General features: G+C 41.3%; 2 protein-coding genes across 2 annotated transcripts; both read right to left on the bottom strand.

Moving 5' to 3' along the window:
- Nucleotides 1-1,939: 1,939 nt before the first annotated feature.
- Nucleotides 1,940-4,177, bottom strand: LOC311286690 (uncharacterized protein). The gene is made up of 4 exons (XM_084402946.1): nt 3,963-4,177; nt 2,807-3,100; nt 2,510-2,562; nt 1,940-2,430 (listed from the first exon to the last, which is right to left on the bottom strand). The coding sequence occupies exons 1-4, from the start codon at nt 4,141-4,143 to the stop codon at nt 1,954-1,956; spliced, it is 1,005 nt and encodes a 334-aa protein (XP_084259072.1). The 5' UTR covers nt 4,144-4,177; the 3' UTR covers nt 1,940-1,953.
- A 1,318-nt stretch (nt 4,178-5,495) lies between these two features.
- On the bottom strand, nt 5,496-11,210 carry LOC311284169 (uncharacterized protein). The gene is made up of 6 exons (XM_084399049.1): nt 11,076-11,210; nt 10,640-10,978; nt 9,749-9,889; nt 9,549-9,647; nt 6,143-6,195; nt 5,496-6,060 (listed from the first exon to the last, which is right to left on the bottom strand). Exons 1-6 carry the CDS (start codon nt 11,110-11,112, stop codon nt 5,689-5,691), a joined length of 1,041 nt encoding a protein of 346 aa, XP_084255175.1. The 5' UTR covers nt 11,113-11,210; the 3' UTR covers nt 5,496-5,688.
- Nucleotides 11,211-12,785: the final 1,575 nt, after the last annotated feature.

The raw sequence follows: 12,785 nt of genomic DNA, 5'->3' as shown, positions 1-12,785 counted from the left end.
CTTAAATTGACCAAATGTCATGTTATAAATGTTATAATGCAGAAATAATGTGAGCAAAGTATTACTGTGAACTAGTGATGGCAGTCTGACACTGAAGCTTTGATACGTGCTTCAAACCATTAACTACAATTCCATTTGAAGCACGGCTCCGAAGGTTGCTTTGGTATGGAAAAATCACGTGACATATGATGTCCGAAGCAGCAACTGCTTCATTCTCTGAATGAATCACCTGAGTGGTTCGCAGCACGTGGTAGGTGCGTGCACTAGATTTATTTCACTCCTCTTAAAGCCTCCTTCCACAGCCGGGATAGCCTTGGCACTTCACCAGGCGAGGTCGCTGTTACTGAAGCTTCGAGTAATGATGAACCCATTTTCAAAACAATTCTTCTAAGTGGTTCAGTGCTTCACCAAAGCTTCACGTGCCCATCACTACTGTGAACTTATTTCATTTGAGACCACTAAAAAAATATTGTACATAAAAAGATGTCCACTGGACCAGCAACTACACAGTCACCGCCTGTTAAATAAAGCAACATGCAGCATATCATCAATGCTTGTAGATCTTCTTGCAGTGAGATAATTAAGGGAATATGTTGAATAATAAGTTAATAAGTGAAATAAGTTATTGTTGAGCATTAGTGATGAACACCTGCTGTTAACAAGCAGAATCACTGAAGGAAAGAGAAACACACGAACAGAAAATAGAGAATTTTACATTATACATTATTATACTTATTATTACCCAGTATGACTTTATTTCTGTCACACATTTACATAAGTTATTATTGAGATATTTAATTGAAAATTAGTTATTGAAGTTACCATTATAGAGATCAGTGTTTGCTTTAGTTGGGTTTTAGACTCTTGACTTTTTAACATTAGTTTTTCTCTCTTACTGCTTGAACTGTTTTTGCAGGTCACTCTTGTGCTCACACACGCAGTTTCTTATATTGATTATGATGACAAAAAGTCGTATAACCTTTTCATTCACTAATCTCATTCAGAGTTTATTCTTCTATCAAAAGTGTTTCATTTATGTTGTAGATTAACAGATATATGAATTACAAATTATTTACATCTTTCAGTTTTAATGTCATTTAATAAATAAGTGAATTTGCATTAATACAAATGACAATCTGTTGCGTTTTCCGACCTAGTTTTGCTTGAATGACATTCAAATGAATGACTTGAATGAATGACTTGAATGAATGACGTTTGCGCAGAAAGAACTTAAGAGTTTTCTGTTAGAATGGTGTCCTGAAAGCGGCCCCTAAGTTAATAACTAATGATCTTTGCAACGGAAGTGAATCAATCAAAACTAACTTTAGCTGGACAATAACTTTATTCTAGAGCTGCTGTAAAGCCAAAACAATCTCTGTTACTTTAATTTCCTATTATCTCTGTAAAGCCGCTTTGGATCAATCTACATTGTTAAAAGTGCTATATAAATGAAGGTGACTTGACTTGACATATGAAACAAATCAGATCAAAACCTGCTGGAAACCACAAACAAATGAAAGTGAAACTTATAAAGGAGAAATTGAAGTGTGAGTCTGAAGCGGCTCCCTCTAGTGTTCAGGTGATGTTCAGCACCACGGACAGCAGCTGATCTGCAGCAAATGACTGATTCATCACGACACACACATTCACTGTCTGTTCAGACGATCTTCTGTTCTCATCTGAATAACTGGACATCAAGAGCTGCGTATGACAATGAAACACATTACATACAACAACAGATCATTAATGATCATTAAGTGGTTCATCTGGACAGACTTGAGTTTGCAAGATCAAGAACATTACTGTCCAATGAGATTTGATGTTAAAATAATAACTTTATTGTTGCAAAAGAACAATTATCTTTAGTTATACACAAATAAATATATATATTTTTTTCTTAAGTATATTGAGCAAATAACAATCTGAAAATGGTCAATCACTCCGTAACATGTATTAAACAGTAGCGTAAACTGTATTAGTATCAGAGGGGTTTATGGGTAGGCCTAATTGTGGAGTAGCATAAACCGTACTAGAAGAATCAGAGGGGTTTGTGGGTAATTGTGGACTTGCATAAACAGTGTTACAAGAATCAGAGGGGTTTGTGGGTAATTGTGGTGTAGCATAAACAGTGTTACAAGAATCAGAGGGGTTTGTGGGTAATTGTGGTGTAGCATAAACAGTGTTACAAGAATCAGAGGGGTTTGTGGGTAATTGTGGACTTGCATAAACAGTGTTACAAGAATCAGAGGGGTTTGTGGGTAATTGTGGAGTAGCATAAACAGTGTTACAAGAATCAGAGGGGTTTGTGGGTAATTGTGGTGTAGCATAAACAGTGTTAGAAGAATCAGAGGGTATTATGGGTAACTGGGTGGTTGTGCAGTCAGTGTGAAGTCTGGTGTCTTTAATCTCCTCATACAGCGGTTGAGGAACCTGAGAACAGAAAGAGAAATTATTTTGATGAAGGTCATTCATTCAAACACATTCTTATCAACAATCTGACTTTACACACCGCTTCACTGTTTTCTGTTCCAGGTTCAGATATTTTAGAGGCTGAATCGGGGGCTGTAAAACAAATATAGTTCATTAAATATAGTCATAAATAATGACAATAATAATTCACATTGATTCTAAATATATCAGACTTGCATTGACTAGGTGTGACCAGCAGGGGGAAGCAACATCTTTCTATTCACTCATTCCACAGACAACAATGTAATCGACTGGCAAACAACTATAAACATTATTCTGACAAATAAATGACTATGATAAACTTCTAAACTTCTGAAAACATTGTTGGCTGGTTTACCTCGAGTCTGATGCTTCTTGTAGAGAGTCACTATACATAACATGAATCCAATGATGAGCAGAAGCAGAATCACAGTCACACCGATGATCAGAGACGAAGATGATGAAGATGATGATGATGATGATGAAGATGGTGAAAATGATGAAGATGATGATGATGGTGATGAAGATGGTGAAAATGATGAAGATGATGATGATGATGATGGTGATGATGATGGTGAAGATGATGATGATGAAGATGATGGTGGTGGTGAAGATGATGAAGAAGATGGCAAAGGTGGTGGTGTGTTTTGCTCTAAATATAGAGAAAAGCATTCTTTGTGACAAACAGTATGAACATTCTCAAGCTCTAAAACGTACAAGCATTTTAAAACTTAAAAACTGTACGTCTTCCAAGCCACCTGTGATGTAGCTACCGTGCCTCTTTTATTAATTTGTTAAATGCTCATGTTAAACAAGCTGTTTTTGAAATAAAGCTGTTTTTAATTTTCATTGATGACTGATTATTACAGTGTTCGAACATAGACCTATAATTCATTGTAATCGACCTAAATGTTTTTAGACAATTTTTCAATGAGGAGGAGTAAGCTTCTATATAATCATTGTATTTGACAATGTTAATGTGTTTGTTCTTGGCGTAATAGATCTGCTACACTGCTGCTACTGTAGAGCAAGCCCAGAGACTCTCTCCTGCCAATACACTCACAGACGTGCTGCTACTGCACATGTAACATACATGAAATAACCCCAGGAGACAAGACATGAGGAAAGGCCAGAGTCCTCCACCACACACACACACACACACACACACACACACACACATCTTTTCCCAGCAGTTAAAGGCTGTACAGTCAATGTCACAGTAGCTCAGCTTTACCCAGACGCTCTACATTAGAGAATGGAGCACAGTTGTGTAACAGCTGATGCACAGGATAATGGGAGAAAGAGACAATACAACCATACTGTAGCTGAAAATGAAGCGATTTTATAATGTATTAACTTTGCACCAATGAAACTGTTATTTCCCTGTTTATTACTGTGAAGCTGCTTTGAAAACATATTGTGGACTTATTTTATTTGATGGCAGATTTTCCTGTTCCTTTGTAGTTCATTTCTACTACAGGTACACTTCTAATAAATATACTATAAGCACTTACCCAGTTTAACCAGCAACGTAATATCTGAGTAGACATCAGGTCCAGTCCTCTCCACAACACACCAGTATTGGCCTTCATCCTCTGTTCTCAGATCAGTGATGGTGACGGTGAAAACTCTGGCCGTCGTGTCGTCAGTCAGAGAGAATCTCTCGTCTTTAGCTGGAGATCCTGATTCAACCATGATGTTTTTATTTCCATAGTTGCACTCCCCTTTACACAAATACTTTGAATATGATTCAAATCCAGATTCATATGAGCATCTGATCTCAACTCTCTCTCCTCTGTATCCAGTAATTGTATGTGGAGCTCCAACAACAACAGCTGAAAACACAAATATCATTATATAGAGCTGTTATGTGTGAGCAAGAGACATAAGCAGGCCAGAATAATAACTGACAAATATCATCCATATGAGTCTGATGATCATGTGATAACAGAGGAAAAACAAGAGAAGATGTCAAACTCTGTGTAAAAGAGCTGAGAACCTCAAACTCACCTGTACAGATGCTGGAAAAGAGCAGCAGGACGTCCAACATGATGAAATTTGACAAGCGTTTCGCTTAAAAGACCAAATTCTGTGTGACAAACGTTACTGTCGTTCTCTTCCGTACTGAGAGAACAATGTGCGTCAGCAACTAATATTAACATTTCCTTCCTCTTCTGTCTCACTAACCACATCCAGCTCTACAGGACATCTTTAAAGAGCTCATTTACTCTGACAAACACCACATGCTTTGCTTATATGATGATCTAAACAGCACAATACTTAGTTTTATTATATGAATGTCATATTTTCAAAAATCAAAATCAAAACTAGGATAAGGTTATTATTTGTATATTTCTAGGTTTTGTAACTGGTTTCGGTTTCTTTTGAGTTTTAATCCTAATTCTTCCCATTAAGCAAACGTATGTCCAAAAGACGTCTTTTCAATGTATTTGACACAAAAGCGTACGTTGAAAAGAGTTCTGCACGTCCAATACAAGGCTAAAAACTAGTTCAAATGTGGTAATTGTGGACATATTTTTATAGTTAGACAATTTATATCATATTATATTACAATTTATACAAACAAACACTCTCAGGATTCATTCATTTTAAACTTGTGTAACAAATCAGATCAAAACACAAACAAATGAAAGTGAAACTTATGAAGGAGAAATTGAAGTGTGAGTCTCAAGCGGCTCCCTCTAGTGTTCAGGTGATGTTCAGCACCACAGACAGCAGCTGATCTGCAGCAAATGACTGATTCATCAGGACACACACATTCACTGTCTGTTCAGACGATCTTCTGTTCTCATCTGAATAACTGACCATCAAGAGCTGTGTATGACAATGAAACACATTACATAAATCAACTGATAATTAATGATCATTAAGTGGTTCATATGGACAGACTTGAGCTGCTGAGTTTGCAAGATCAAGAACATTACTTTGCAATGAGATTTGATGTTAAAATAATAACTTTATTGTTGCAAAAGAACAATTATCTTTAGTTATACACAAATAAATATATATATTTTTTTAAGTATATTGAGCAAATAATCTGCAAACGGTCAATCACTCTGTAACATGTATTTCCTATAATGACTGGCTCATAACTAACATAATGACTGATCATAATCATTATTAAAGATGAACATCATCGGGATCATCTGCTGGATGATGATTACCAGGTCACTCTTGTAAAATATATTTTAATCTCTAAACAACTGAACGTCTGCACTATTAAACAGTAGCATAAACTGTATTAGTATCAGAGGGGTTTATGGGTAGGCCTAATTGTGGTGTAGCATAAACTGTTTTAAAAGAATCAAAGGGGTTTGTGGTTAATTGTGGAGTAGCATAAACAGTGTTAGAAGAATCAGAGGGGTTTGTGGGTAATTGTGGAGTTGCATAAACCGTACTAGAAGAATCAGAGGGGTTTGTGGGTAATTGTGGAGTTGCATAAACCGTACTAGAAGAATCAGAGGGGTTTGTGGGTAATTGTGGAGTTGCATAAACAGTGTTACAAGAATCCAAGGGGTTTGTGGGTAACTGGGCGCTTTTGCAGTCAATGTGAAGTCTGGTGTCTTGATTCTCATACAGCATTTGATGAACCTGAGAAAGAGAAATTATTTACAGCTTTTGATGAAGGTCATTCATTCAAACACATTCTTATCAACAATCTGACTTTACACACCGCTTCACTGTTTTCTGTTCCAGGTTCAGATATTTTAGAGGCTGAATCGGGGGCTGTAAAACAAATAGTAATAATGATAATAATAATTCACATTTAATAATATGTAACAATATTTCACGCAAGGTATCAGACTTGTACAGGTTTCACAGTGCATTGACTAGTTGTGACCAGCAGGGGGAAACAACATAATTCCATCCACTCATTTCACAGACAACAATGTTATTCACTCTCAAATAGGTAACAAATAATATGCAAAGCAAACTATCCAACAACTAAGAAGAACGTTCTAAGAACGTTTTTATCAGGGTTATGTTTAGTTCCCTTTCGTGGTCACTATACGAGTTACGTCAGTGACGACGAATGGGGTTTCGCTTGGAAAGCCTCTCACCTTCGAGTATACAAAATGAGCCAATGGCAAGAAAATGCCATGGGTCTGTGGAATTTGCATAGCGTAACTCCGCCCCACCTCGTGGGTATATAAGGAAGTACGCTGGCAACATGCAGACATGTTTTTGTTTCGGAGCCAAGAGTACTCTTCACTCCTACAAGCCATTCTGAATCATCTTCACTCTACTAAACGAGCGGCTCTTCAGTGTGTTGGTGTGATGGTGCGTTCCAGCGAGATCGCATTGCCTGCTGCTGATCTGTGCAGTGATCTGCCGACAGTGTGTGTGTTTCTCCCTGGGCGCTTCAGCACTCTGCTGAGCTTTTTCCTCTCTCTAAAAGAGCTGCACGCTTTTTCAAGACAGCTCGCCCGTGTATTTACTGGATGTGGGCGTGTGATTGATTTGCCTAACGGTCACGAGCGCTGTTTCGCGTGTTGGGCTTAATCACGCTCGGCAGCGCTCGTGGATGAGTCATGTTTTCATTGCAGGAACATGGCCATCGCAATGTTTATAGATCGAGACTCAATGATCTCCGTGTGGGTAGAGTCCCCTCTGTCACACCCCAATCTATCTCATCCTAAATGAGAGGGGATACTTTGGCTGGTGGCCAGGGTGATCTGAGGGTTACGCTGTGGCATAATACCGACGAGCATTCCTCGGGCCATGCCCCCCTCCACATCGCAAACCATGGGGCTTCCGTGTGTGCCTGGTTCCTCTCGGGGACCCAGTGTTTTCATTCGGGGCTCCAGCAGGTGGTGTCATGTCACTCACAGCATCACAAGGCGGGCTTGATTCCTCTAGAAATTACGATTCGACTGCGACTGCGCTGCGAGACAGATCCAGAGCTGATGGCCATGCTTTTCCGGGCAGCTGAAAGCATCAGTTGGTGTGGCGCCGCCCTCCCCCCGAGCGCTGTAGGCTTGATGATTGGTTCCTGGGCGCGTGTTGCTCTACGGCACTCGCCCCCAGTGCCTTTCTCCCGGACGTGCATCAGGACGCCTCCGGCTCGCGAGAGTCCCCGTGACTTATTGCGGCCCACGGGCGTCCTCCGCCTTCGCTGCACTCGATCGCGTGGCGATCATGGGCTGCACGCGTTCTCTGTCACTATCGTGGCACAGGCATGCAGTTCTGTGTGTCGCCTTCGAGGAAGTGGTGACCCGGGAGTTCTGTCAGACCAGTCCGCCGTGGAACGCTGGTCCTTCCCTGGCCAACACTGACAGAATGCGGAAACTCGACCACGCCCCCACGCAGGGACGCTATGGCTCCCATGTCCGTGCTGGTCGACACTACTGACCTCGCTCTACGGGCGACATCGGTACCTGCGTGATTCCTGGGCCAGGTGATGTCCACAAGGGTGGTCCAGGAATGGGTGCAGCCAGGTTGATGTGAGGGGGTCTGAGAATTCATTCATTCCCAGGCTGGGCTCCTCGGCAGTGTGGTTGAGGACTGTACCCTACAGTCTTCGACCCCCCAGAAGCAGACTGAGGCCTTCTGCACCAACGGTCATCCATCCGTGCGGTCTCCTTAGTCTGCTTCCCTTGAGCCTTCACCAGCCCCGGGAAGGAGGAGGATGCGGGAGGGCGGCACTGTCCGTCTCTGCCCCTTAGCCGGCCAAACGCCAGGCTAAGCAGCACTTTCGAGACGGGCAGCTTGGAGTTAGGGCTCAGTTCTTCTCAGGAGCTGGTAGCAGGGCCACTCCTTCCCCCGGTGGAGGGCCGGGGGAGAATATCTTGTTTCAAGAACTGATGCCCCTTCCTCCGAGCCCGAAGAGGCTGTGGATGACCGTGCGCCCCTCTCACAAGCCTCGCCACTCTCGTCCCCCTCTGTCGCCAGACCCCTGCCAGAGCACACCCCGTGGAACGCTGGTCCTTCCCTGGCCTCCTCTGGCAGGACGCGGCTATGCCACCCACGTACGGGCCGGTCATTCCGCCTCGCTGCACCACATTTACATTTAGATTTAGATTTATTCATTTAGCTGACGGTTTTATCCAAAGCGACTTACAATTGCTATATATGTCAGAGGGGTTAAGTGTCTTGCTCAGGGACACATTGGTGTCTCACAGTGGATTCGAACCCGGGTCTCTCACACCAAAGGCATGTGTCTTATCCATTGCCCCACCCCACCCCACCCCACCCCACCCCACCCCACCCCACCCACCTTCGGATCAACTGGGAGAAGAGCAAACTCTGCCCCGTGCAGAGGATCTCTTTTCTCGGTATGGAGATCGACTCGGTCGCCATGTGCGCGCAGCTTTTGAGCAAGCGCGCGCAGTCACTGCTGATTTGCCTCCATCAATTCGAGGGCAAGAGTGCGGTTCCACTGAAACTATTTCAGAGGCTCCTGGGGCATATGACATCCGCAGCCACAGCAACGCCGCTTGGATTGCTTCATATGAGACCGCTTCAGCACTGGCTTCACGATCTGAATGAGCAGTCAGGATGATTTTCACATAGTTTTGGAGCAAATATTTGTGATACAATTTTCAAAAGTCTTGTGAAGAAATAATCAGTATGGGTTCACAAACCACGCATAAACGTCATTATCTCAAAACTACAATCTTTTACACACATGCCGCTGACATATTATTGTAGCAGAGTTTGTGCTAAATACAGTGTAATCAGACTTTAGCCATGAAAATAGCCAAGTAACAAAATAAGCACAAATGTCAACGCATGTCAGAACACCTCCAGGGCCCAGAAAACACCTCAGACCCCAGAGGGTTAAGGAAACATTAACATTTTATTATTATTCAAACATTATGGGAACGCAACTTTTGAATGTTCTCGAAAAACAATTATAAAAATTTAAAAAAAATGTTTGACCTAAGTCCAACTAAAACATTTCAGAAAAAAATGCTCCATGTATAAATAACATTTGTGTGTTAATTTTTTTGAAACATTATTAAAGACCAGATGAACAAACTTTCTTATGTTACTGGAAGAATGTTTGTTCATAACATTGAGAGAACCTTACCAGAATGTTAGCTAAAGTTCTGAGAACATTTCGTTAGCTGGTTTACCTCGAGTCTGATGCTTCTTGTAGAGAGTCACTATACATGACATGAATCCAATGATGAGCAGAAGCAGAATCACATTCACGCCGATGATAAGAGATGAACCTGAGAAAACAGGAGATATAAAACACAACAAGAATCTGATTCTCTCTTAATGTCTGCAGGCAAATCTATAAAAATGAATTAATCATTAATCACCAGAATACCATTCGAGATAGATGGAGAAGCTGATGTGAAATCAGATGTTGATGGCGGGGAATTTTGTAAAATAGGTGGTGGTGATGGTGGTGGTGATGGTGATGATGATGATGATGATGATGACAGGGCTGGTGGAAATGTGTTTTGCTCTTAAAGACAAAGACATTAGCTGTGACAAATGATGTACACACTTTCAAACGTTAAATGCTTTTGAAACACCATAAAGTTTCCTTTTAGTAAATGGTAAATCCTGTTCATTTTATATTTATTATTATATTTAATTTATTATTTATTATATACTTTATATATTTATTATTTGTATAAACTTTGATTTTTTTGAGAACTCATGTGAAAATGAATAGCCTTTCATTATGATCATACTACACCTTCAACTATAAATATCACACAATACAACTTGGGATTACCGGTATGTAAATATTTATATATACTGTAGCATGTCTCTAGTAGAACATACACTCCAAATGTGTTTATCGCACACGCTTTTTTAGCTCCTTCTTGTCTACTTCAAGGGAACATTTAGCAATATATGTGCACATCATGACGTCTTATTGTACCTTCAGTTGTTCTGAACTTCCTGTTGACTAATAAAGTCTATCTTAGTGCCGACATTTGCCCTGTAACATGCATTTGTGCTAAAAACACTGCAAACTTAATTTTCTATTTTTCAATACAAATATCTAAACAATCTTGAATCAAGTTACATTTATTTGATATTCAAAATGACATATAATTTCTGCAAATTTTATAAAAAATTAAGTGAGTTTAGGCTTTAAACAATAGAATATATCTGCCAATGTGACTTCAATTATAAGGAAAACTGCCAAAAAAAATAACAGCATTTGTGATGGTCAAGTTCAAAATACATCTGGGTTACTCACTTGTTATAATGTTCAGCTTCACTTCAGTGTAGAAATCTATTTCTTTAGGAATATCAACTGCACACTGGTACATCCCAGAATCCTCTTCACTCAGATCTCTGATGGTCACATTGAAGACTGCTGAACTTGTGTCGTCATACAGAGAGAATCTTCCAGACTGAACCCATTTATCTTTCTCTTCAGCCCTGATGAGGTCAGAGCACCATCCAATCTGCAGTGTATCTGGCTTCTGACCTCTACAAAAATACTTTGTTTTTTGAGTATATTTTTTCTCATATTTGCATTTGATCGTGACTCCGGCCCTTGAACATCCTGTCACGCTCATGTAGGTCATGACACCTACAACAAACCAGCACATTTTAATACAACACTATAATATGTTGATTATGAGGCTTAAATGTTCAAACTACTTGCAAACTTTTTGTCAGATTCTTACCAGGAATCATCAGCAGAGTGAAAGTGAAGATCTTCATTCTTCTCTCTTAAACCTTTTGTATCAATAGGTTCAGTTCTTCTGAAGCTCTCTGTGTGTTGCAGGGTTTCCTGGCAGTGTTTTCGTCATGAATGTGGTATGATGCTGACTTCCTCTTCCTTTGTCTTCTGCTGCTGAATGTGTCACAGGTACAACTGAAACAGAGAGAGAGAGAGAAAGAGAGATCGCGTAAAAATGCATCACCAACATAAGAACAAACCCTTGATTTCCACATTCTCTATTCATGGATAAATTTAGTACTGAAGAACCTACAGAAAACACACTCACATTTTACAGCACGTTTGATCACACTGTTTATGTTTAAGTCAATGATTAGAGTTTAATTAAATATGCTACATTTATTCATTTAGCAGACATTTAGACATGTAAACATATCAGCAATTTATCAGAAGCCAAAACAGCTAAAGCAGAAGTAAAACTGTGGAACAGAAGTAAAAATATATATATATATATACATTTATGCATTTGGCAGACACTTTTATCCAAAGCAACTTACATTGCATTTCAAGGTTCACATTTACATTCTTATCAGTTCTTGCTTTCCCCATTTATCAAACCCATGACCTTGGCGTTGCAAGCGCCAGCGCTCTACTGTTTGAGCTACAGGAAAGCTATATATATACATATATATATAACCATATGACAAACACAGCAACTTAAATAGCAAGGCAAACAAGTTTAATGACACACAACTGAACTAATAAGTAATAATTTCTGTTAACATGACAACAATAGACTGGTGGGAAAACTGAACAAAGGAAGACAGGAAACTGGTGAAAACTAACTAAAAGTCCATGATAATGAAACTAAGTGTCTGTTACATAACGCCCCTCCCCAGAAGGCGCGACCTCGCGCCATTACCAAAACAGAAACAAACAGGAGATGAGGGCAGGTCGGTGGTGGTTTTGGAGGAGGACGAGGTGGTGACGGGAGGATTGGCCAGATGTTGCAGACCCAGAGTGCAGTTAGGACGACGGATCATGATGGAGTCGATGTTAGGGGATCCCAGGGCGCAGACGGAGAACTGATGGGCCTGAGTGACACCGCTGGCTCTGGAGACCAAGGCTAGGACGTTCGACGTGTAACCGGAGTATCCGGGGACTGAGGTGGAGCCAGTGCGACAGAGGACCCAGGTGGAGCGGAGGGAGGGTGAAGCCCGCTGGAGCCAAAGGGGTTGAGAGCCGGAGCCTGGCGAATGGCTCGTATGTCCGCAGCGCAGGCATGGTGAGGGCTAACCGAGGTGAAGCCGGAGGGACGAGGGAGCCTGGTGAAGCCGCAAGGCCAGGGATCTCAGGTGGAGCCAAAGGGTGAGAGGAGTCAAGGTGGCGTCGACGGGCCGACGCGGAGCGAAAGGAACAGCCACTGGAGGTGGAGCCGAGAGATCATCACGCTTAGGCGAGGTTGGTGAGTGCATGGCCTTAGGCTTGACAACACCGCAAGGGAAGGCATCACGGGGGAAGGCGAAGGACTGCAGGAAACCAACTGAGGCAGGGTTGAGGGACTGGCTGAGATCTGTAAGACGATAATACACAGTCTATACAGGATGACAATAATGCCATTATGCTGGGCTGAACCAGCGGCAATGAAGGCACAGATGATAATACAGACGATTCAGGGTGGGGAAGGGTGGGAAGCAGTACCTCAGAGTCCCAG

The sequence above is a fragment of the Rutilus rutilus genome (genome assembly GCF_951802725.1).
Source record: "Rutilus rutilus genome assembly, chromosome: 2".
Lineage (NCBI taxonomy): Eukaryota > Metazoa > Chordata > Actinopteri > Cypriniformes > Leuciscidae > Rutilus > Rutilus rutilus.
Note: the sequence above shows the minus strand (reverse complement) of the source record. Positions and strands in the feature narration are given on the sequence as shown.

Coding starts and splice junctions, on each gene's coding strand:
- LOC311286690 (XM_084402946.1), bottom strand. CDS start 4,143: ATGGTTGAATCAGGATCTCCAGCTAAAGACGAGAGATTCTCTCTGACT. Junction 3,101..3,962: donor TACGTTGCTGGTTAAACTGG/GTAAGTGCTTAT, acceptor CTCTATATTTAG/AGCAAAACACACCACCACCT. Junction 2,431..2,509: donor GAACAGAAAACAGTGAAGCG/GTGTGTAAAGTC, acceptor TTCTGTTCTCAG/GTTCCTCAACCGCTGTATGA.
- LOC311284169 (XM_084399049.1), bottom strand. CDS start 11,112: ATGAAGATCTTCACTTTCACTCTGCTGATGATTCCTG. Junction 9,648..9,748: donor TTCTCCATCTATCTCGAATG/GTATTCTGGTGA, acceptor CTGTTTTCTCAG/GTTCATCTCTTATCATCGGC. Junction 6,061..6,142: donor GAACAGAAAACAGTGAAGCG/GTGTGTAAAGTC, acceptor TCTCTTTCTCAG/GTTCATCAAATGCTGTATGA.